At 39.0% G+C, this 22935-nt stretch overlaps 2 protein-coding genes across 2 annotated transcripts; both read left to right on the top strand.

Annotated features, from left to right (window-relative positions):
- The first annotated feature begins 463 nt into the window (after positions 1–463).
- mief2 (mitochondrial elongation factor 2) lies at positions 464–11884 on the top strand. The gene is made up of 8 exons (XM_061055283.1): positions 464–651; positions 4243–4403; positions 5047–5212; positions 5355–5452; positions 6462–6638; positions 6758–6921; positions 9019–9171; positions 10552–11884. The coding sequence occupies exons 2-8, from the start codon at positions 4266–4268 to the stop codon at positions 11054–11056; spliced, it is 1401 nt and encodes a 466-aa protein (XP_060911266.1). The 5' UTR covers positions 464–651; positions 4243–4265; the 3' UTR covers positions 11057–11884.
- A 2807-nt stretch (positions 11885–14691) lies between these two features.
- On the top strand, positions 14692–22606 carry smcr8b (Smith-Magenis syndrome chromosome region, candidate 8b). The gene is made up of 6 exons (XM_061055271.1): positions 14692–15339; positions 16815–17227; positions 18687–19447; positions 19724–20179; positions 20408–20906; positions 21549–22606. Exons 1-6 carry the CDS (start codon positions 15154–15156, stop codon positions 21994–21996), a joined length of 2763 nt encoding a protein of 920 aa, XP_060911254.1. The 5' UTR covers positions 14692–15153; the 3' UTR covers positions 21997–22606.
- Positions 22607–22935: the final 329 nt, after the last annotated feature.

Raw genomic sequence — 22935 nt, 5'->3', positions numbered from 1 at the left:
CCAAACAAGGGGAAAACAATCTTTCAATTGCATTACCGTATTTCCCTAGTAGTTTGTTTTTATATGTTTAGCAATGTCGTGAAACATAACATTTATTTGATTATTTAAATTCTATAACATTTTACAAAAAAAATTGTATAAATTTTACAGACACTTATTTTATAATTGTTATGTTAAATTCAATTAAGTATTTAAAATTGAATTGATTTGAATTTGATTTGTGTAATAATCAACAGAATCACATTTATTTAAGGTTTGCATAGAAAAACAACAAATAACATTCGAGTTGTTTTAAAAGTTTGCGGAGAGGTCCAACTTAATCAGCTGATTAAGACGACGTGATGTTAAGGAAAGCAAGTAAGAAAGAAAGAAAGAACTTAATTGACCTTGTGAATGTGAAAATATTGTTTGCAGCTTGTTGTTCTGGAGCTTCTCGTGGTGGCGCTGCTGTCGCCTGAGGTTGGAGCGCTACCGCAATTATAAGGAAGAAGAAGAAAACAGCTGTTAGCTTACATGCTGAGTTATATTTAAGTCCGTCAACGTTAGAAAGTCATTTAACGATTTGTTGTTTTAAGGCGTCGACTACGCGTTAGTCTTATCAAGAGCTGATGGTTGGGAGTCGGCCTGCTACATTTCTCTCCCTCCTTAGTGGTAAGTGTATTTTAAAGAAGTGAAAAACCTTCACTGACTGCTAATGAAGTTAACAACTAGCTGGCCTACTTGACGAGCTAACATTAGCTGCCTGCAGACCTTTATCTGTGAGCTGCTGTTCTTAATGCTGACGACATTAATGTTACTATAATTATCTATGGCCTAATAGTCTTGTACGGTGTAGTGTACGTCATGGCTTTTTAGGCTATCTAACGATAACAATGTGTGGTGTTACATTTGAGACTTTAGGTTGTTTATCATATCAGCAGTCTAGCCTGAGTGATGCCATGTATTGTATCAATAGATGAATTTAAAAATATTTAGTTTGACACAGTCTTGTTGGTAAAGTCAGTATTCTCTTATTCTGCTGTCATGTCTCTTCTTCGTTGTTGTTGTTGTTGTTGTTGTTGTTGTATTGCAGTGCTGCCACCTTTGGTCATTACAGTCCCACAAACACAAAATATAGACTGTACACACACAAAGCATTTAAATACTGCATGTAAAAAGAAAAGGAAACAATCGTAACATTGTATTGCTAATGATTTTTTTCACAGATAAAGGCTGCAAAGCTAACTTTTAAAAAGTGTTAAACATACTATCATACATGCATCTGCTCCTGGTTTGAAAAACTGAAAATATGCTTTATATTTTTTACTAACTTTATATCCTCAGTAATTACAAAACCCTAAATTTACAAAAAGCATGTTTATGTTGAAAGGTGTTTTTTTTTACTATCCCAACTTACCCCTTGTAGTTTATCTTATACAGTGTTATCGTTGATGCTATCACTATGCAATAATGCATGGAAATATAAAAAAATATGCTTTTTTGGGGGGGGAATGCACTTTTTGCTGTTCCTGTGTTTAATATGTAATATGATGTCACTGATGGCGACATAAGAACAGGAATTTGTTGCCTTAAAACTAGTAACGTCAAGCCCTTCTGTATAACCAAATTATGTCTTTAATGACTTGCTTTACGTGCACATTTATTCAGTTTTGGTTGGCATGAGACAACATCATTATACCAGCTGAACAAACATGTTGGGGAATTGAGTTATTCTCTTATCTAATTTATCTGTTTGTCAGTTACTCCATTTGTTCGCAGCTACTATGTCAGATAATATTTGTCAACACCAAGAGACCTTAGCTTAGCCTGATTGTAAAGTTACATGAACAGTCAAGTGAACTCTGTTAAGATAATGAACACGTCACCTACATGCTGCAGACATTATTTATGCTGTTACTAGACTAGGAAGGTTGTTGTATATATTTGACCCTATTGGTGTGACTCAGACATTTATTGAGTCTATTAATAGAGCGTGTCTCCATTCTTGGGATCCTGCTGTACCTCTGGCAAGGAGAGGGCACAGGCACTCTGTTGAAATGGTTTAGAGTTGAGTTCTGGGGCTATTTTTGGATCTCAGGGTCCTGTAGCTAAATACGATAAGCACAGTGCACTGCACACGTTTATTTATTTTAAAAACATTTTTCCCACGACAGATGAATTTAGTTTCCTATCATTAAAAACCTCACAAGTGGCTAAAGCTTTTGGAAGCATACTCAAATGCTGCCTTGAAAAAAAAAATCATCTCTTCTCTCAAAAGTTCATCAGAGAAGACTTTATTTGGAACAACTTCTCTTACTCAGAAGCAGCCAAAAGAAACAAACCAACAGCATCTTTTTTTTTTAAAGTCAGTGTTTCCCCTACCATTAGGCAGCCCCCCCCCCCCCCCCCCCCCCCCCCCCCCCCAACGGCTCAACAAAAAAAAATATATATTTTTTTTTAAAGATTTATTTTTGGACTTTTTGTGCCTTTATTGTAGAGATAGGATAGTGGATAGAGTCGGAAATCAGGGAAAGAAGTCATTTAAAGATACCTTTCCGATAGAAAAGGACATCTGTCATTAAAAGTAACACATGAACACCAAGATTCCTTCAAGTGTTTGTGTCGTTGTGTCGGCATGTCGGTTGTCCCCACCCCCCCAACGCTGTAAACCTAAGGGAAACACTGAAAGTACAAAGCAAGTTGGCTTAAACTTGCAGCATCTAATACAAGATTCATCATTATAAGTGAAAGCTTATGAAACATGATCCAAATTCAGTTAGTTTTATTGTCATTAGGAAACACATGCAAAGAGGTTTCTTTCTCAAAAAAAAGTCCAAATTCCTGTATGATGGGACATTTCTTTATGTTTTAATCGTTTATTTACACAAAAGCCCTTCTAGGGGAGAGTGTTGCAAACATCCGTTATAGCCATTATGATACTGGCATTGGATTGCTATTTTTAGTTTGTCTATGTATCTTGTATCTGTTCCTATCAAATAAACCATCAAATTAAATACATGTGAATTTGTCAACTCCTGTTTTTATAGACCTATACCACAAATTCACCTAAAAAACAAGTTTGCACAGTGCACACCATAATTCAATCCATAGAGATACAATGACCTTTATGTCACCTTCTTAACTTAATACATCAGTGGCCCTATACTTCTTTAACTCTCAGGCTGTTTCTGCAATATGAACAGAAAAAAACAAACTAAGACACAAACAAGTGTGAGGGAATGAGGAAAAAGGAGTCTTCATTCTTTGATCTCTCATTCCATGAAGGGCGTGCCTTTAAAGAGTAACTGCATGCCTCATTGTGCTTCTTGAGCTGTAAACTAAATACGTTGACTGTAGAGTGAGTAAAGCCACTGATGCCTCTTTTTAAAATGGACTTTCAAACTAAAGTTTATGAAATTAGCATTTAATAGGTTGAAAGTGGCTCAACAAGTAATAGTTTTAAACCAGCTCTGAACTTTGCAAGGCCAGTGCAAATGTTAAGTCACTCTGTGTGGACTTAGCAATGTTTTGAAACTCGAAAGAATGTTAACACCAGTTAATAGATCGCACACAACCCAGCCAGAGTAGGTTCTGACCCGGAAGCCAGAATTCCAAGTCGCATAGGAGAATATGTTCAAGATTTGATTTTTAATATTGTCAGTGCTATCATTACATGATGTGACAAAAAAATACAACAGGAGTACATTAATTGAAAAAAAGTTTAGAAACCGCTACTATTCTGAATATACATGAGCTGTTTATAACTGTCTGTTCATCCCATGTTCCTCACATCATAGCATTCATACAGATGCCCAGCTTAAGTATTTTATAACTCAGAGATAAAGAAGGCTAGTAGTTATATGTACATTTTTCTTAATTTGCCAAACTAAGTGAAACCTGTGGATCTGAGACATAGTAAAAGATAGAACTGTTAAAGGAAATAAGACGTGCATTTTTAAGAAACTTAAATGGATCCTGAATATGTTTAACAACTGCAGGCTTAAGAAATAAAAGGGGCATTACCATATTTTTGACTATTCTATCAAAATCCTTTTGTAATACAAGAAAAGGTTTGCAGACTGGTTTTATGTGTGCTTGCCCATTCTTAATTTACCTAAGATACAAAAAGATGAATAATGCACTAATATAGATCTAAACTTTCTTCTGACGATGTGTCTCACTTGCTCTTTTTTGCTGCTTCATTCACTAATTTACTTGTATCTACTTTCTGCTCACTTGAATTTATACATTCTCTTCCCAAAGGCTAACCACAAATAGAGGAAGCAATGAATTTCCAGGGCAGTCGGAGGCGAGGCGAAGATGGCATCACCATGGCGATTGACTTCCTGCTGTCTAATGCCCGCCTGGTTCTGGGAGTTGGTGGGGCTGCCATGCTTGGAATTGCAACACTTGTCGTGAAACGAGTGAGTGTTTTTTTTCAAGATGTTAGTTAAGTTTCACATCAGTGCATTACTCGTATACAATCTCCTCATGGATACTAAAATGAATCTTTTTTTGGAGATATATAAATTATCTTTAAAAATGTAATATGTCTTGTGATTTTTTTGTATGTTATCTACTGACAGATTGGTAGTTCACCCGAGGGCTTTTTCATAAACTATAGCGTGTTTCTCTAGCGAGTACAAAGTTCTACTGAATATACAAAAGCTACTCAGTGGCAAGACTCCAAATTGGTCAATTTCATTTTCAAGCTATGAGGGCAGTAGTCCAATCCAGAGGTAATCACAATTTCCCAAGTCACGTCTTATGGACTAAAATTATTTCTGTTTGGTAGCTGACTTTGGAATCGAATTAACAACAAATAAAGACAACCACACAAGGAAAGCACTGCTGCATGGTCAACAGAAATATGGTCAAAATGCATTTGATGGTCAGCAGTGATCAAGGCACCATTTGCAATTTGTTGACTATAACATGTAAGATTTGGAAGTTCCCTGAGGCTGAAGTTAGCTTTGCCTGCAGGTTATTTACTCTTCACCAAATTATCAGCCCTGCAGTGCATTGCTGCTTGACTGCACCTCTGTGACGATGAGTGTTTGTGTTCAGCTGATAGAGCGTGCCGGCCGTGCTGCCGATGATGAAAAGGTGGAGCAGAAGATGGCTGAGAGCTGGGAGGAGTTGAGTTTAGTGTCTTCGTCGCCAACACTGATCAAGAAGGGCATAAAAGGTGTGGTGATGAAACATGTCGCCAAGGCAACAAGACAGCAGAAAGGTATCGCCTACATCTCAGCAGCTGAATGTTTTCAGGCCAAAAGACACAGAAATATCACAGAATAAATATGATACGTACTACTATCATCACTGAATCCCTCTGACATGACAGCTTCTCTTTTTTTTACCTCTTCCTCAATCAGCTGACCTGTGCCAACAACATCAGACATTGCCTCTGGAGGTTCAGCCTAAACCTGAATCAAAGTCCAAGAGGCTCCAGCTGTGTGTCCTAAGCCTGCAGGTACACTCTCACCCACATTTCACCTCTGAGCTCTTTAAAGTGCAGATTATGAATTCAGTGTTAGCAGCTTCAGAATGAACTCCGCATAGCAATCATTTCTACATGTGTAAATGAGATTTGTAGAGCACTGTGCTTAGGGGACACACGTTATGTGCAGAGGCCAGGAGCCCTGCATAATGAAAATCCTTGGGGGTTGTTCACTGAAGAAGTCGAACATGCATGAAAAAGCTTAGAGTTACTGTGCTGAACATTCATACAGGCAGAAATGTTTTTTTTTCTTTACGAGGAACATGAAATGATCTGTTCAGTAAATGTTAGTTGAGCATTTGTAAAGCATGAGTGGATATCAGAGAGGATTATAACAATGGGATTTGCTATTCAAGAGAGATTATGCATTTGTTCGTTTAAATTCATAGTTGCAAATCTTTTCTCATTCATTGAAACCTTTTTTTTGAAGAACTCTGGGTAGTGTAGAAACAAATACAAAAGATGTATAAAATGGGAGTTTTCTGGGTCAACAGTGGTAAAATCATTTCACTCTTGTTTCCCAAATAAACAGGTGATGTGGCTGTATGGCCACAACATAATCATCTTGGCATGTCTTAGTATGAGAGTCTTTTGGAGATGAGTTTTAGTGTAATGCTGTAACCACACTAGTTTTGAGTGATTTTTATCCTCCTTGAATGCTTTTCAAAAGCAGTTACAGAAAAAAACAGCATTGCTTGTATGCTGTTTACTACTCTTCGCAGCGACTTAACAGGCAGAACATAATCCTGTCATGTTCTTAAGTCTGCTTAGAGGCAGAAAATGAGTTTGAATGTTGTATTAATTAGAGACGGCTGCTCTCAATTCCCAGTGGATGGAAAAAAAACTCAAAACTGCTCTGTAATTTGAACATAGTTTTTATGCCTATACACAGTGCACTTACTGCACTTGGACACAGTTACCTGCTGTCCTGACTGTTTTTGCAAACCTTTCCTGACATTGTACCATCTTAAACTGTGTTTAGGAACGGCTGCAGCAGTACTATCATACCAGGGCAGCTCTAGCTCCACATGAGGTTCAGAGGGCTCAGTCTTTGGCTCTAGACATCTGCACTGAGATCCAAGGCTTTTTACACAGTCGTCATCCTGACATGCCACTAGGAGAAATGAGCCTCGGAGGTTCCCTTCTAGATGACCTTCAGGTACACACAAACACAATATGTACAGTAATTTCAATGGCTCATAATAATCATTTTATTGTATATACTTTTGTATAGTTGTCACATAAATGCCACCTGGATGTGTTCCTTTGTGTGTCTAGGTGGTCAGTGCAGACCATGCATGTCTGCTGGTGCCCCTACAGCTGGAAGCCTCTCTGTGGCGTCTCATTCCAGGAGAGGAAACACTGCTCACACACCCGCTGCACTGGATGGTCCGACGGGTCAATTTGGAATATTTTCCCAGAGGACGCAGTTACTGGGACAGGTGATCACTCCTTGATTATAAATACATTTTTCATCCAAAGATTTTCATTGTTAACAATCAAACCTTTTAAATGAATGCCAAAATTATCATCAAAAAAATGCTTGTGCCAACATGTCTTTCATGAAAATATGAACTTGATATTTTGGCTGCCACTCGTGATTATTGTGAATTTTAATTCATAAAAAATAATTCATTTTAACTGTCGGCAACCATCTCCGGACTGTTCTTCAACTTTTTAACAGAACGTGGTTGAGATAGTTGATTCTCAACGGGTTCTGTGTGCCTGGATTAACTGACTACATAAATATAGCAATGACTTCTCTGATTTCTTGGCTAGACTCATTTCAAAATATAACAGGCTTTCAGTTGTTGATTTGATTATACATGTCTGCTGTCCCTCTAAGCCGCTGGTTAAAGACTTCCTTGATCTTATTGACTCTTTTGATCTTGTACAGTCTGTGACTGGCCCCAACAGAAGCATGGGCACACACTGGACCTTGTTTTATTATGTGGTTTACCTGTTCTTAATATGGAAGTGTGTGATGTAGTGTTTTCCTGTCACAATCCTATTGTATTTGGAATCTTCCTCCCCTGTCAAAAACTTGAACCATGTGTTCCTACTCTTAAGTGTTGCATCATTAACCCTTATCCTGCAGAACAGTTATCTGCTGCTTTCAACTATGCTCTTGTGACTCACTCTGAGTCATCTCTTAGTTTTAAAAACTGAGGAGTTGACCTCATAATTTTACTCCACCTGAAATAGCATCATGGGTGCTGTTGCTCCTCTTGAGATGTTGAGGTCGGAACCTAAACGTTAACATTAATGGACCCACTTGTGCTTCCAGACAAGATTGCAAAAGGGCGAAAGGAAAGTGGTATCTTTAGACATTTTAAGGGAAAGCTGGAGCAGATACCAGACAATTGTTAAATTACATTAAACACAATATTTTTCAGGTGTTCTTTTTTTTAATAAATTTCACAAACCTCATGTTCTTGTTAACACTATCAATCTGACAGAAGTTTACTACATCCTCCTCAGCCCCTATTGTACGTGGAGCACCCCAAGGCTCTATACTTGGTCCTGTTTTATTCCTTAGTTTGTTCGTCTGTCCCCAACTCTGCCTGTTTTCAATTCAACAAAAAAAAAGGAGAGCAAGGAAGTCTGTTGCCTGGACTTTATCAGTGTGTATATTCATGTCTCCCATTACAATCAGTGGTGTTCCATCATCAGGGATTTCTGAGAGTAGCATGTCCAGTTCCACAACAAAATCATTCAGATTACACCCTGGTGGGCGGTAAATGATAGCAATGTACATTTTAATAGGAGCAGTAACCATGATTGTGTGATATTCAAATGAGGAGTTGTTGCACAGTGGGAAGAGTTTATTGAATTTCCAGGTATTAGAAATGAGGATACCTGTACCACCTCCACGTCCAACAGAGCGGGGTGTGTGTGACAACACTGTGTCAACAGAAAGAGCAGCTGGTGTGACTGTGTTTTCTGGGCGAATCCAGGTTTCAGTAAGGGCAAGTGCCTGAATGTCTGACATTTTTGCAAGTGCTTGGATGAATTCAGTTTTATTCACAGCAGATTGACAGTTCCAGAGGCCAAAAGTAAATGAAGGGTGGGTAGAAGAGGCTTTCTTAAGCAGAGACAAGTTGTTAAGATTGCGTTGTCTATGACAGATGTGTCTTTTCCTGTTCCCATGAATGACAGAGATTTCTTTGTCGCACATGTTGCGTTTAGAGGACCAGAGGAAATAGGCAAAGCAGTAGTCGTGGATGCCCGGGCTCTGTGGCCACGCTGAAGCGTCAGATCCCGCCCCAGATTTTCAGCTTGCAATCAACAGAGGGTGTGACACGCGTCAACTGCCTCTCCTGTTGATGCTCAGAGAATAAAACTTAAGTGTTCAGAACTTTTTTTTTTAAATTAAACCTTAACACACTAATTTTTTTTTGCATGGGTTTAAATGAGCCTGTGTTACTGACATTGAAGCAGCAGTCTTCAATGACTATGTTGCACAGCTAATGGTATAAAAATAATATTTTTCTGGGGAAAAAAAAGTTATTCACTAATTCTCTCCTTGTGTCTTGTAGGTACCTGGTTGGTGGTTACCTGTCTGCAGAATCTGTTATGAACATGTTTAGTAAAGCTGTCATGGAAACTATTAACTGGCCCTCCATCAGCAGCACTCTGGACTGTCAAGTCAGACCTGTACTGGGGGGACCAGACCTGAGAGTGGAAATAAGGTGTGTGCCCGAGCATTTTCATTAATTAATTATTTTTATGTTATGATTTAACTCAACTCAACTTTATTTATATAGCACCTCTCTTATCCTTAAAAACATGCAGCCTCACAGAGAAACGGCGGATAGGAAATAAAATCTGAAATTGACAGGAATAGATAAAATGATAAAAGACTAAAACAAAAAGAAGGCTTTAATAAATTACTTTAAGATAAAAATTAAATGAATCAAATAATTTAAGTAAAACATATTTGTTATGCGGGAGTCAATAAAATACATTAAAGCCAGGGAAAGTTTGATAGAATACCAGAGATAAAGTGGTATACATTTGATAACAAAAGGCATTCTGGGTTTGTATAAATGAACACCACAGATTATGTTTTTTGTTGTTATTAATTATCTAAATTTTTACAAAAGTTACAGTTTGTCAGTTACCAAAAAAATTTATACGTTTCAATGATAAAATTTGTCCATTTTCAAAGAAAACTACTGTATATCAACCGTCAATCAATTAGTCTCTGCAAATTGTGTGCCATATGTATAACAACCTTAAATTAAAACTATTGATTATGACTGCAACTTATGTTCCAGTTATTTAATTTATATTTTTTTAATGATCAACATGTTTTCTTGTTAATACCATGTCTGACAATTGATAAAAATGTCACCTTCAAATGTTTGCTTTTGACCTCAACCAAAAGATTTTCAAGTTTACTATCAGGGAGGAGTAGTCATAATAATAACACATTATAACCCACTTTACATTTGAAACAAATCCCATCATGCTGCAGAAACTACAAAAACATTCACAGTTAAGAGGCTGGACAAACTGAACTTGTTTTTTTAAAAAATTACTCAGACCATTATAGAAATGGGGGATTAATTCAATTAATTACTAATTGTTTAAACCTTGCAGCTGTAGTTTCAACAAAGCCATTTTCATAAAAATCATTGATATCAACCTGGGCAAACAAGATGCTAAAAGAAACCTTTTGTTTTAATTGTCACTACCTCTCTTTGCTTTCAGCATATAAAAACATTTAGATAATTAAATTATTGTAAACACCTGACCATACACATACGAGAAACGGCCAGAGTTAGTGAACAATGTGGACATAATTTCGCTTCTTAATGAAGCTTTATGCAGGTTTGTTTTGTTCAGATGGTGAAGACAAAAATAGAGCTAAAATGAGAGTAAATATTTGATTTAAAATAAACAGGAAACATGAATCCAGATGATGGGTAAAGTGTTTCCTTACCTGCTGGATTAATAGTAGGCATCCAAGTTTGAAATAGTTTAAGCAATGGACCTGTGTGATGTGTGTATGAAACTTTGTGTGTCTGCTCTGTCTAACAGTTTTGACATCTGCTGTAATCCTTTAGACCTGGAAGTGAAGGGGCAGATAGCACTGACCCGCCCCTCTTCATCTCCATGTTGCCTCTGCTGAGGGAGGAAGATGTGGCTCTGACCTGCCAACCTGAGCTCACCTCTCCCTGGGTCAATGCCTGGCACCTGTCCCTTTACCCGTGGGAGACCCAGCGACTGACTCAGCTTGACAGTGCTGACGATGGATGCCGGAGACACACTCTTAAAATCCTCAAAGCGGTGTGCAAACTGAACCCTGCACTGCGAGCGCTCGAGGCGGCCCCCCTGGCAAACCTAATCCTGCACCTTAGTGACAGTGAGAGCGACTGGTCCGAGGTCAGCCTCGATGTGAGGTTCCAGCAATGTGTCACAGAGCTTATTGGCTACCTGGAGCAAGGGGCGCTACACAGTTACTTCAAGCCAGCTGTCAATCTGCTGAGCAGCTTGTCAGAGGACCAGGTGGATCAGATAGGCTTCATGCTCTACTGCGCTGTGTCAGAGCCGGAAATATTGCTAATATAACAAATATCAGACAAACATAGACAATGATGTAGTTCTCTGTAAGAAGACTTCTCTCCTTTCTTAGCTTCTCCATTCTGCTTAGATACAAGGAAACACAGCACAGCAGGAATGACAATACAACAGACACCTGATGTCTACACTGATGGAGGAGAAGCGAGGAGAAGTCTGCACGAGTGAAAGTGATGATGGAGTTAAGCTAATCACTTTGAGATGAGAAGTGCCATGTAAAGGAGCTGAGGAAGTGTTTATCTTGAACAATGTGCCTAATCACAACTCTTCTCAAACTAAAGACAAGTTTGCTTTTAAGTGTCTGTGATGTTTTTTATTGCAGGTTGTCAGTGCAAAAATGAATAATTAGTCAGTCTCTCCGTCAACAGCAGGAAAGACGTAGAGATTTTTTGCTCTTGTGCAATTTTTCTTTCTGTCCTATAATTTATAGTGTTTGCTCTGCATAAATCTACTTTAATATATTCTAACTATGTGAAATATATATTTTCCTGCTGAAAATGACCAGATTTAGCTGCACTCAAATAACATCTCAGTCTGACTAGGTTTTATTAAACTCAGCGTGTACATTTTCTCACAGTGGAGGTCGATGTTCAGCAGTATTTTGTTCATATTGTTAAGTGTTCTGTCACCTGGGTTAACTTACTCTAAATAATGGTTGAAAAATGCCTAATCATTTTAAGCACTTGCTTTTAAAACAGTATGAATGTTGTGGGTATTTCTTTGGGTTGTGTTTTCTTGAGTCTTGAGTGAAAGAATTTGGGTTTTCTGAGTGAACAGTGAAACGACAAATAAAAATGAAAGCAGTTGTCTAGATTCTCATTCTTGGTTTTCACTGTTTGTTTTTTATCTTCTTACTCTAGTAAAGTTATTACCAGCATCAGCCGAACACCAAAAATTAATGATCTCCAACATGCGACATGATAAAGCTCTCATGCTGATGTAGGTATACACACAGTAATGAGCTGGGGGGGAGCAGGCAGGTTCTTTTTTCTATTTATTATAAAGCCCCTATAGAAGTGATAACAGATTCAACATTTATAAAGTAGCCATCGCTAGACATCACTGACGAGCTGCCTTGGTCAGAAACTGAAGCTGCTCCTTGTTACAGATCCACCATCAAAGAGGATCTGTTTGGTGTCATGAAGAGCATCTGGGTTTTTTTATGTTTCATCTGTAGGTGAGTGATAGTTGGCTGGCAGAAGCCTCTGTTCTGTGATGTTTATATTTTTCATTTTCAAATGTGGAGGAAGGTACTTTTTCTTTAAAAGGTAAAAAAAAAAAAAAATGAAATGGACTAGTTTGGACTGTTGAAAGTAATTAAGTACATGTACTTATGAGGCACTCTGAATGTTTCTACTTTATGCTGAGTTTTACTTTAAATTCATTACATTTCACTTCACAGGTTTTACAGCTTAGCGGATATTACATATTAAATGAATTATTTTAAGGATAAATGGGTTTATTACAGGTTTCACTTGTTTATAAGCTGTTTGATATGCTTTCTCAGGTGTAAACTTGGCAGCAGCATACAAGAGATTAAACTTATTTATGTGTTTAAAAAAAGGGTTACTGGTTGACATTGAGATTCCTGGGTTTAATAAAAGTCTTATAAGAGTTCCTCCCGTATAGAATAGGTTTAAATAGTAGTTCATTTTGTTTAGAGTGGGGGATGCTGCACTAAACAACTTTCATTTAAATGTGTCCTAGTTAATATAGGATCTTTGGATTATGATTTCTGAAGACATTTCTCTCAAATAAACTTACAAGAGGTTTGACAGGTTCACGTCAGGTTTCATTGTTTAATAGGCTTACTTGTTCAAGAGGGTTCATAGGTGCATTGTAATCCTCAGGGCCAATGGCAGGTTAAAAGGTAAAGGTGTTGTTTTAGCTTTTATTTGGTTTATAAAATTAAAGTTTAACTAGTTTAAGAGAAGATACATTAATTACATTGGTCTTAATTTTTTTCTACCCTTATTAATATACTGAATGGCATAAATTAGCAAGTATCAGATATAATATAAGGAAGTCTAAATTAAAAGCAGTTAAATATCAGTTATACTTCATTTACCAAAATATTTCACAGGAGAATCAACAAGTCTTCAGAACAGCTTTAACAAAAACTGTACAATAAAGATCATCAAAGGGAATCTATTCTAAATGTGTATTTGACAGCATTAGTTTTTGATAGATTGTTTTAAGAGTCCCTATATGTAGGCCTAAAAAAACATTTAGTTTTCATGCATGCTGTAAACTCTGGAACTAACTGCCTCTGGAAACCAATGTGGCAAGATATTTTCAAATGTTTTTTTTAATTTGGCTTTTTAATTTTATTTTCAAACGTGTTTAACATTGTTTCGATCTAGGGGCAGATCTAGAGAGTGCGGCCCTGGTCCCCCTTGTAATCTAAATGTCTGCCACAGGTAAAACCCCAAAATCCTAAATTATAGCCTTTTTCACACTTGTACAAAACTCCTGAAAAACTCCTGATATTTGCAGGAGGAGCTGCATGTCTGAATGCAAAAAGCCACATTTTTTATTTTGACTTTATCCAGAGTTGGTCATGCCAGCCCCTTAGATTTTTTTCCTTTGAAAGTCTGAGTGAGCTGATGTGAGAATGCGGCATGATATAATCATCTTGAGCGAGTAGGAGGGGATGGTGACGATTATTCCCTACAATTGGACCACAACCACAGACTGTCTGTATGCTAATATTGCAATCTTCATGCATGTACAGTAATTAAGATGCAGCATTATGATTTCTGTTTGCCAGTATGTTATTCTCCACTGCTTTGTTGATATTGTAATTCTTTTGAATTACACACGGCATTGATATAAAGGCAAATATTCTTTTATAGCATTGTATAGGGGACTCTGTTGCTTCCTTTGCCACTTCTTGTTGTGATTTTATTTTCATATGTTGCCTCAGGAGACCCTCTGCACCCCTCCCGTCAGACAGGGATAGACAGGAGTCTCCTCCTGCTGTGAGGTGCAGGTGTGAACTACAGGATCAGGAGGATTTCAGGGGCAGTCCTTCTGCAATTATCTAGAAATGTTCAGGAGCGCATATATGGAAACAGCTTATGATTGGCTATTTGCATTGTCTAATGCTATTCATCTACATGAGCATGCACACACTTTTATGCCCCGCCTATAAGTCAGTGTCCCACACTCCCAGTTGGGCCAAGTCAGTCTAGAAAGACTGGACGCACATCTGGCTTTACCATGATCTCACAGCTTCTTGATATCAGAGTGGCAAGCTGTTCAAGTATTCTGTAAAAGAAATTCATGTTTTTAAACCAACTTTTAATTGTATTCTCTTATTTTTAAATGTAATCACTCGTGCAGCATTTTATGTAATATGTTATTGTTTTGTTGTTACATTTTAGTATTGCAATTGTACTTATTGTTGGAAATGATGCCTGTTTTATTGTAAAGCGCTGTGAGCTACATGTTTGTATGAAATTTACTAGTTAACTAAGTTGGCAAAGGAACAAGGAACAAGGAAGTAAATCTTCAGCGTTGAGAAAATACAAAAGGTATTTTATTTTGAAACTGACGGTAGCGGAAGTCTCTAGTAACATTTCTGACTTGACTCGGGAGCCCGAGCCTGCAGCCGCTTTCCCCTGCTGTTAACGGACCGGCCAGCTGTCACATGGCTTCTACGGGATGCAGACGGTTCATTTTATTGGGGAACAACGTGACACCGAGGCTCAGGTTGTAGCTTGAATCAGGCTATGGCTCAACAATAACGAAAAAGAAGAAAGACAAATCCCGGGACAAAGGTTACCGTGCCGTGTGACTCTGTGGCGCCCGAGGGGAACTTTCACTTCTCTGTGAAGTTGCTCTTGTTCTGTGAAACTCCGCTTGTTTACGTGACTGCTGTAGTTTAAAGGAAAGCTATTTGGAAAATTATTAGAGTTTTCATTCGACACATCCCGGTTTGTTTTAATCGCCTGATGAATGTAAAAAACTGCGTAACAAGTTTTAAAAACGCACCAGTTCTTCTAGCGGCTGTCTGAACAGCTGACTCACCGACGTCACCGGGGCGGTAGCGATGTTTTGATCAGAGACCCCCTCACGGTCTGAAGATGATCGGGTCTCCTGACCTGTTGGCCTTCACCGGCACTGAGGGGTTCGGGGAAGGAGAAGAGGACCAGGAGTCCCATGGTCTACCAGAAGACCTGTCTGTACCCCTTCTACCTTCGTCTAACCCCTGGATCACCTCTGCCCAGTTTCACAGAGACTTTATTCTGGTGGCTGAATTCTCTGAGCAGGTGAGTTTTGGATTTTTAGAGTTTTTTGTTTTTTTTTAATATAAAAAGAATAGAAAAGGCATGTACAATACATTCAAATGAAAAAAGTGCATTAAAAGACAAGCCTATGATGCATAAATGTATTTAAGTGTAAAGACATTTGCTTATCTTGACATTAACCAATGGTGCAGTTTCCTGTGCAACATTAAAAAGTAAACAGTCTTATAGCAGTATTAAATGTTTAAAGTAATAGGACGAAACTATAGCCTAGTATTATAAAATTAAATGTGTTCACTGACACATCATCTATAATAATTAGCACACATATTGCTGTGTTATAACTTTATTTGTTAAGTGATTTTAATAAAGCACTCAGGAAATCATTGTGATTTCAATCTAATTTACAAGAGAGACCTGAGAACAAAAACATATGAAGTGTTTAGATGATGAGTCAGATACAAAATAGCCTTCAGAAACACAGAGGGACTACTTGTAATGATCACAAATATTCTTTAAAAATATCAGAAACGGAAATTTTAAGTTCTCTAATAGTTTAGAGTTGATGTTTGTAACTTTAAAACAAGTCTGTCCTGTCATTGTTTTTACATTTGAAGTAAGTTGAAAAACTCGACAAAACTGGAAATCAAAAACACTGGCTTACCGGTGTCTTTGATATCAGTGCCAAATTCCCACTAAGACTGTAATTATGACGATAGAGAGATAATCATGTAATATTTCATCACAGCGGCCAAGTGACACATAATCCCAAAACAAACAACAATAACAATACAGTTGACTAGTATCAGAACTAAAAGTAAACACTGCCAAACTGATCCTGTGTATAGTTCCTGGTTGTATTTTTTCCATTGTTTTTGAAGCTGTAGCATATCTCTCACCTGTATACCAATGGTTAAAAAATAAACAAAACGTTCCATTCATGCAGCTTTTTCTGTGTAAACTAATCTATATGACACATATTTGACATTAGTTAATTAATCAGATGCAGTGTTTTTGAACATCATTGTTTCTATAGTTGATTTATTTCTTTGTTATTTTCTTAAACCATGAGATATGTCGCAATAAAATAAATAAATAGATAACAGATAAATAAATCAAATAGGGGCTTTACATACCTGTGTAGTAGATCTACATTAAATATATTCAAGATTCGTGTTCTGCCAGATGACCCTTTGAGTTTATCCTTCCTCCATTAAAGGTATAATTTGCCATTTTTTAAAGATGAATATAGCGGTATAAAATATATCCTTGATATATCATGGAGTCATAACTTTCTTCACAAGAGTCAAACTTAGGTCCTCTCTTAAGTTTGTTGTACAAACCGTCTGTAGCAGTGTTTAGCCTTGTTTCCACTCTGGCTCTCCAACCGGTTTCTCTCACTTCAAGAAATGAGTATTTTATAAACTAAAATAATACTTATAAGCTGTGTGAGATCAGAGTTGACATGGTCTCCTCCAACCTCTGCCGTATGTTTCAAGGTGGGGCCGAAGCCTGTGCTGACAATACCAGACGACTCCAGAGTCATCGGATCGTTCGACCTCAACCACTTCTCTGTTCGCATCATGTCTGTGGACTACCAGGCGTCCGGCCCCGGCCACACCCCTCCTGCATCACCCGGCCCCCGCCTCAACTTCAGTGAGGACTCTAAAGTGGTTTTGGGAGATTCTGCTGAGAGTGCATTTGCTTACGTTCACCACATGACCCTGTATGACCTGGAGGCTCGGGGAATGGTGCGTCCTTTCTGCGTGGCGTACGTGTGCTCAGACCAGGGGAAGTTGATGGACAATTATGCTGAGCTGTCGACGTGCTTCTCTCAGGCTGCTGACAGCCTTAAGACAGGAAACAGACAAGCGTTTTCTATGGAGCTGCAAAGGAAATTACAAGAACTGGAGTAAGATCAGGGTGTTTTTTTAGTTTAACAATGACCACTTGTATTGATGCCTGAATTATTTCGGCATCTAACAATGGCAACTCCTATTAGCCTTGAAAAATCCAACATTTCTGCACTGTAAATGTAGGTTAACGTAAAATGAGCAGCTTGCTTTGACCCCTTTAGTTTGAAATGAGACCCCTCTGCTTAAAATAAGCAGCAATATACCCTGACAGGGTGAGGAGGGACCTTTCTCTTCCCCTGTAACAATCAACCACTTATTCTACTTAGTCCTGCATATAACAAGACTACTCACTAAAGAAAACAATCATTCAATTCTTGCAATTCTTTGACTTTTTGTTTGTTTGCAGACATGTTTCATGTGAGATTGGTCCATGCAGTCGTATATTAGTAGTGGTTTAAAAGTAGTCGAAGTAACTCACCAACTGTGATCCTCTCACTGATGTGGAAAGTATAATTCTTTTGGCCTTGTGGCAATTATTCTGCTATTTATGCCCCTGAGTAATGTATTATTTTGTCAGAATAAGTAAAAAAATTGAATATGAAAGAAAGAAAAATATTTTTCTCTTTAGAAGTTGGGAGAAGAGAGTTAATCTGAAGCTGTTAACAGATTGTGATTCTGCAACAGCACTGTAACAAAGTTCCACTGTCATTTCTTCATATTGTCTACTGCGTTACACATTGCCACCGCCCCCCTTCTGTTACGCATCTTTTACGCCTCTTTTATGCCTCTTTTACTACCTATGATGGCACAGTCTTTCCACTATTTGGAAAGTATGACTTGAGCCTAAAGAGCAACTTTCATTTTTCTGTCTGGCTTGCAATTTAATGTCTCACCTTCCTAGTGGGATACACTTCTGACTAGTCCTGGGAATTGGAGGGTAACGTATATATCAGGATAAAGCAATACTGTGATCAATTCTATATTGCAAGACAATCAAATAATGATGAATCACGATATCCGATCCTGAAGAAAAATGTGGCTACTTGTCAGCTTCTTTGGCCAATTCCATTCCATTCATGTCACCTTCATTCATGTCATAAGTGCCATTGTGAGTAGTAATGAAGTAGTTAGTCATATTGCCAGGGAACTCTGTTTAGAGTGCCTTTTTAAAAGTTGACTTTTTGTCTATTGTGCCTTAATTGTAGAGGACAGTGGATGGGGTCGGAAACTGGTATGAGAGATTGGGGGAATGACGTGGCAGAGGGTCAGAGTTGAACCCGGGCTGCCAATTGGAGGACGATAGCCTCAATACATGAGGCCAACATAACTGCTAGGCTATCTGGCGCCCTTTGCCATACTTTTTAAAATTAGAATTTCAATAATTGGTGCAAGTGTATTGATAAATGAATCGCATGAGTAGTCAACCCTACTTCTGAGAAGTGAAACAGCAGTGAAAAGCTGCTTCCAGCCAGGTGGCAGGTTACTGTCTGCTTATTGACTCTTTAACTGTTTCAGGTACACACGGCTGACTCTGCAACAGGACCCAGAGCGTCTGAGGGCAGTTAACGGGTTAACAGAAGAAGAGGAGTCAGAGGATGAGCTTGAAGCTGTGGAGCGTTTGATCTGTAATCACAGAGACCTCCTCCGCCAGGTCACTTCCTACCCAAACAGGAAAATGAAACAGCCGGATTTCCTACCTTACGACCCAGCCGACTCTCTCACCGATCTGTCTGCATTGATGCCTCTCCAGCCCTGCCCCCCCTACGCCTTCTTCTCCTCCTCATCCTGCAGGTCTGATCGTCAGCTGAAGCCTCTGCATGAGCTTTGTAACTCCTACTTCTTGTCGCTCATGAAGGAGCAGCTCAGTGAGACAGAGCGACGCCTGCGCGGCGATAGAGGTGCACTGCAAACTGCTCGCCTCACGCGCTCGTTGTCCAGACGGCTCGAGCTCGTCAACTTCATGTTTGAACTGTGGAGCCCAGAAGGCCGAGAGGAGGAGGAGGAGGGGAGAGAGAGCGCCGAGGCAGAGCTACAGATGAGGAAGAAGAGCAGCATGGAGGAGCTTCAGTCGGAGCCGATGAGCCTGGAGTCATTCTCGTCCTGCGTAGAGGAGATCCCCATCAAGATGGAGGCAGGAGATTCCGGGAGAGTGACCCCTGACCCTTACGTTGCCACAGAGATGATGGGAAGTGTGAGCAGCGGGGACAGCATTGAAGTGCTTGGGACTGAGAAGTCTTATCGGACACAGCATTTAGACGCAAAATCTGATAGCAGAGGTATGAAAAAATGTGATGTTCATTTCAATTGAATATGTTAATGTTACCATCTGTTATCCATCTCATGGCCTCAAGGCACACTGAAGACAATGAATGTAAGGGGTGAAATTAAAAAAAGAATACTTCAGTCCAGAAAACTTACCTGACAAATCTACTGAATTACTTTATTTTTGCTTCGTAAAGGTTAAATGATTGATTGAAAAAAAAAAATCCACACATTAATAGTGCTGCAGTGGAATTACAGTTCATACCTTCTGACATGGCTCCCTTCAACAGAGACACCAGTCATGATGGTGGATACTTCCTTAAGGCGAGCAGCAGGAGATTCAGGCATCAGGCGCGGGCGAGTGTACGCCAGGCGGGCTAACAGTGAGGACAGCATCGAGGTGCTAAGCACCACTGAGTCCATCTGTCCTGAAGACCTCACCGCCATCACAGAGGAAGAAGCAGAGCACCAACCGCTGGGGAACGGCTTTGAGAAACTGACAGAGTCCAACGCTGACGATGTCCTCAAAGTGGAGCGTAAACTAAATGCAACTACATCAGCAAGTGAGAATGAAAAAGAAGAGCCTGTTCAAGAGGAACGTTCTGAATTTGACAGAGAAGAGTCCTTAAAGCAAACAACAGTCAGTGGCGAGGTCTTAATTAAAGAGAAGAAGGTTACTGATTGTTTGGAGAGCAGTCAAATCCATGAAGACAAACATCCTGAGAAGACACCTAAACCTCTGCAAGGTAATGTATCTGTGACATTTGTAATGTCTAATGAAAGTGTTTGGATGGGGTGCATGTGTGAACGCAAACAACCAAACAGACAGACAGTTTGAGGTTTCTGTGTATCCCCCCTTGGGTTTTCTTCCTTGTATAAAGCATGTCTGATCCTCTCTTTGTCTTGTAAATGAGTCTCATTTGGGACAGACAGAGATGTGTAACATGTAATAATCTTGTTATTACTGTTATCAGTTGACGAAGCGACCGCGTCGACGTCTCAGTGGTCTGAAGTCAATCAGATGGTGAAGACTGCACCCAACCTCCACGTCTACTTCGCTCCGCCTGTTGCCCTGGGCGAGATTGAGATGTGGACCCGGCCCTGCCCTCCTCTCAGGTTGGTGAGCGTCGAGGAGGCGTCTGACTGCACCAGCTTCACCTCAGACCCGCCCTCTCCCACACAAAATATCTACAGCAACATCCAATCCCATAAGAGACGGAGAAGGAAGGCGGGACTCAGAGCCCTCAGGTTCCTCAAACAGAACTCATTCTCCCAGCATGCCTTGTTCTGTCTCCTGAGTGGCCGGCCGCTGGTTGTCATCGGAGGTGATGAGATTTTAGTGAGAAAAATGGTGGATGCTCTGAGTCTCTTTCTGCCTGCCCCGGGTCCTGAAAGGAACGCTGTGATGCCATGTTTGAGTGCCCCGCTGCAACTGACCGACCTGATCACCTGGAGACTGATAGGAATACATAGGTACTCCAAGAGACCCACTGCTGATTTACTGAATTCTTCATTACTTTAGATCTTGCCTTTTCAATTACATACGTCAATTACATCACAAAAATCCCTTTATATTGAGATGCCCTTCCACCTTCTCTCGGTCGCATGCTAGCATTTCACCAGCAGAACGTAGTGGTGAATAATAGCATACAACAATCCTGCTAAACCAAAGTAAATGACCTTTTGTGGAGGCTTAAAATATTTATGTTTTATTATCTTTTCCCGTTATGGTGAAGTTGTCTTTAAATCCTTTTAGGAACGTTTTCAATGTTAATATTAAATGTAATGTAATAATGTATTACGTAACTCAGTAGGCAAAAAAAGAACCCAAACAACATGGCCAGACAAAGACCAAAGCGCAAAAGATGTAAAAATAAAAACAATTAAAATGCAAAAGAGGAAACAGAAGAAAGGGTAAAAACATTTTTGTAAGTAATTGAAACAGGAAGAAATGTGTGCTAATATTTCCTAATATTGCTGATTACACCATTTTCTTATTTCAATACATATCCTTTAGACCTTAAGTCATTAAAATTCCATGTCTCTTAATACATTGTTTGAAAAAGATCATGTTTGAAGCAAAAACGACCAAACTCTACTCGGTTCTTTCACCAGATCTCCCTCCAGCTCTTCAACCAGCATCCTTCACTCTCTGGCTCGCTACAGTCGTTATCTGGCTATGTTGGACCTGGATCAGAGGACGCTGAACTGTCCGTCATACTCGGGCTCTCTCATCAGCAGACTGGCCGACCCTCACACCGGCATCAGCCGGGGCATCACCTACCTGCTGCACCTGGAGAGCTGCCTGACTGCACTGACCAACCAGGCTCTACTGTATACATTTAATTCTGCTTTACAGAAACATCTAAGGACTGCTGCAGGGACTGATGGTAATGAGAAGGAGGACAGACTGGCAACACAAGGAATGTGTAGCAGTGAGAGCGATTTAAAAGTGATTGAATTCCTGTCTGATCTCATCAGTCAGCGCCATGTACATGGACCGCCGGTTTTAAGATTCTCCTTAAGCTCAGTTCACCTGCACAGAAATACAAATGCAACATAAACACTGTATGAACAAAAATAATCAACTGTTTATGAAGGTTGTTTATTCAAATCCTTCCTAAATGCACTGATTTCTCTCCAACTTGGACTGCTACACAATATGCCACCTGCAAAAGTGAACATGTTAAGACTTATTTGTTTTATTTGGAGTGTTACATGTTAGTGTGTGTGTGTGTGCATGTTTTTTTTTTTTTTTTCAATGCTGTGAGGAGTGCTTTACATAGTACTGGATGATATGCACTTGTGCCTCTCTGGCACCAACAACTTTTACATGCTGACAGCCTATGCAGCAGAAACACTTGACTTTTTATAAAGTTTGATGTTTTTAAAATGAAAGATTACCTGTACTTCTGAATCACGTCAACTCTATATATTTAAGCTATTGAGCCTAGAATTAAAACTGTATAATTTAAGCAGCCAAAACAACAGATTTGATATATTGTTACTTTGACTTCATGCAGCTTGATGGTTCAGAATTACATGAACTTGTCGTTATTTACTTTTAAAAAAATGTCTCCAGTCTGTTGTGCTGTAATGTAACTAGTTTAGATGCTGTATAATGAAATCCTGAATTTCCCCTCTGGGGATCAATAAAGTACTATCCTAATGCACTAAGTTTAACATGATTGTTCTGTTTAATACAAGTATAGGTTGTATTGAATGTTCCATGCAACATAACATACACTTAAAAAGTCTTATATATATATATATAAATTATATTATATTATATAATAAATTATTTTAACAGACTCATGTGTAAAGGAGAAAATCTGTTCATGGGAATAATCTTGAACATTTAGCTCCCCCCCTTGTTGTTTTTACATTATCATAAAATTTGCAATCACTGCATTAAACTAAATTTTGAGTTTGAAATTAAACAAGATATTTAACCGGTAAGCACCAGACTGTAAAAATAAAGCACTGATGACGTCCATGCTTG

Source organism: Labrus mixtus, chromosome 2, assembly GCF_963584025.1.
Source record: "Labrus mixtus chromosome 2, fLabMix1.1, whole genome shotgun sequence".
NCBI lineage: Eukaryota > Metazoa > Chordata > Actinopteri > Labriformes > Labridae > Labrus > Labrus mixtus.
This window is presented reverse-complemented; position numbering and strand designations above follow the sequence as displayed.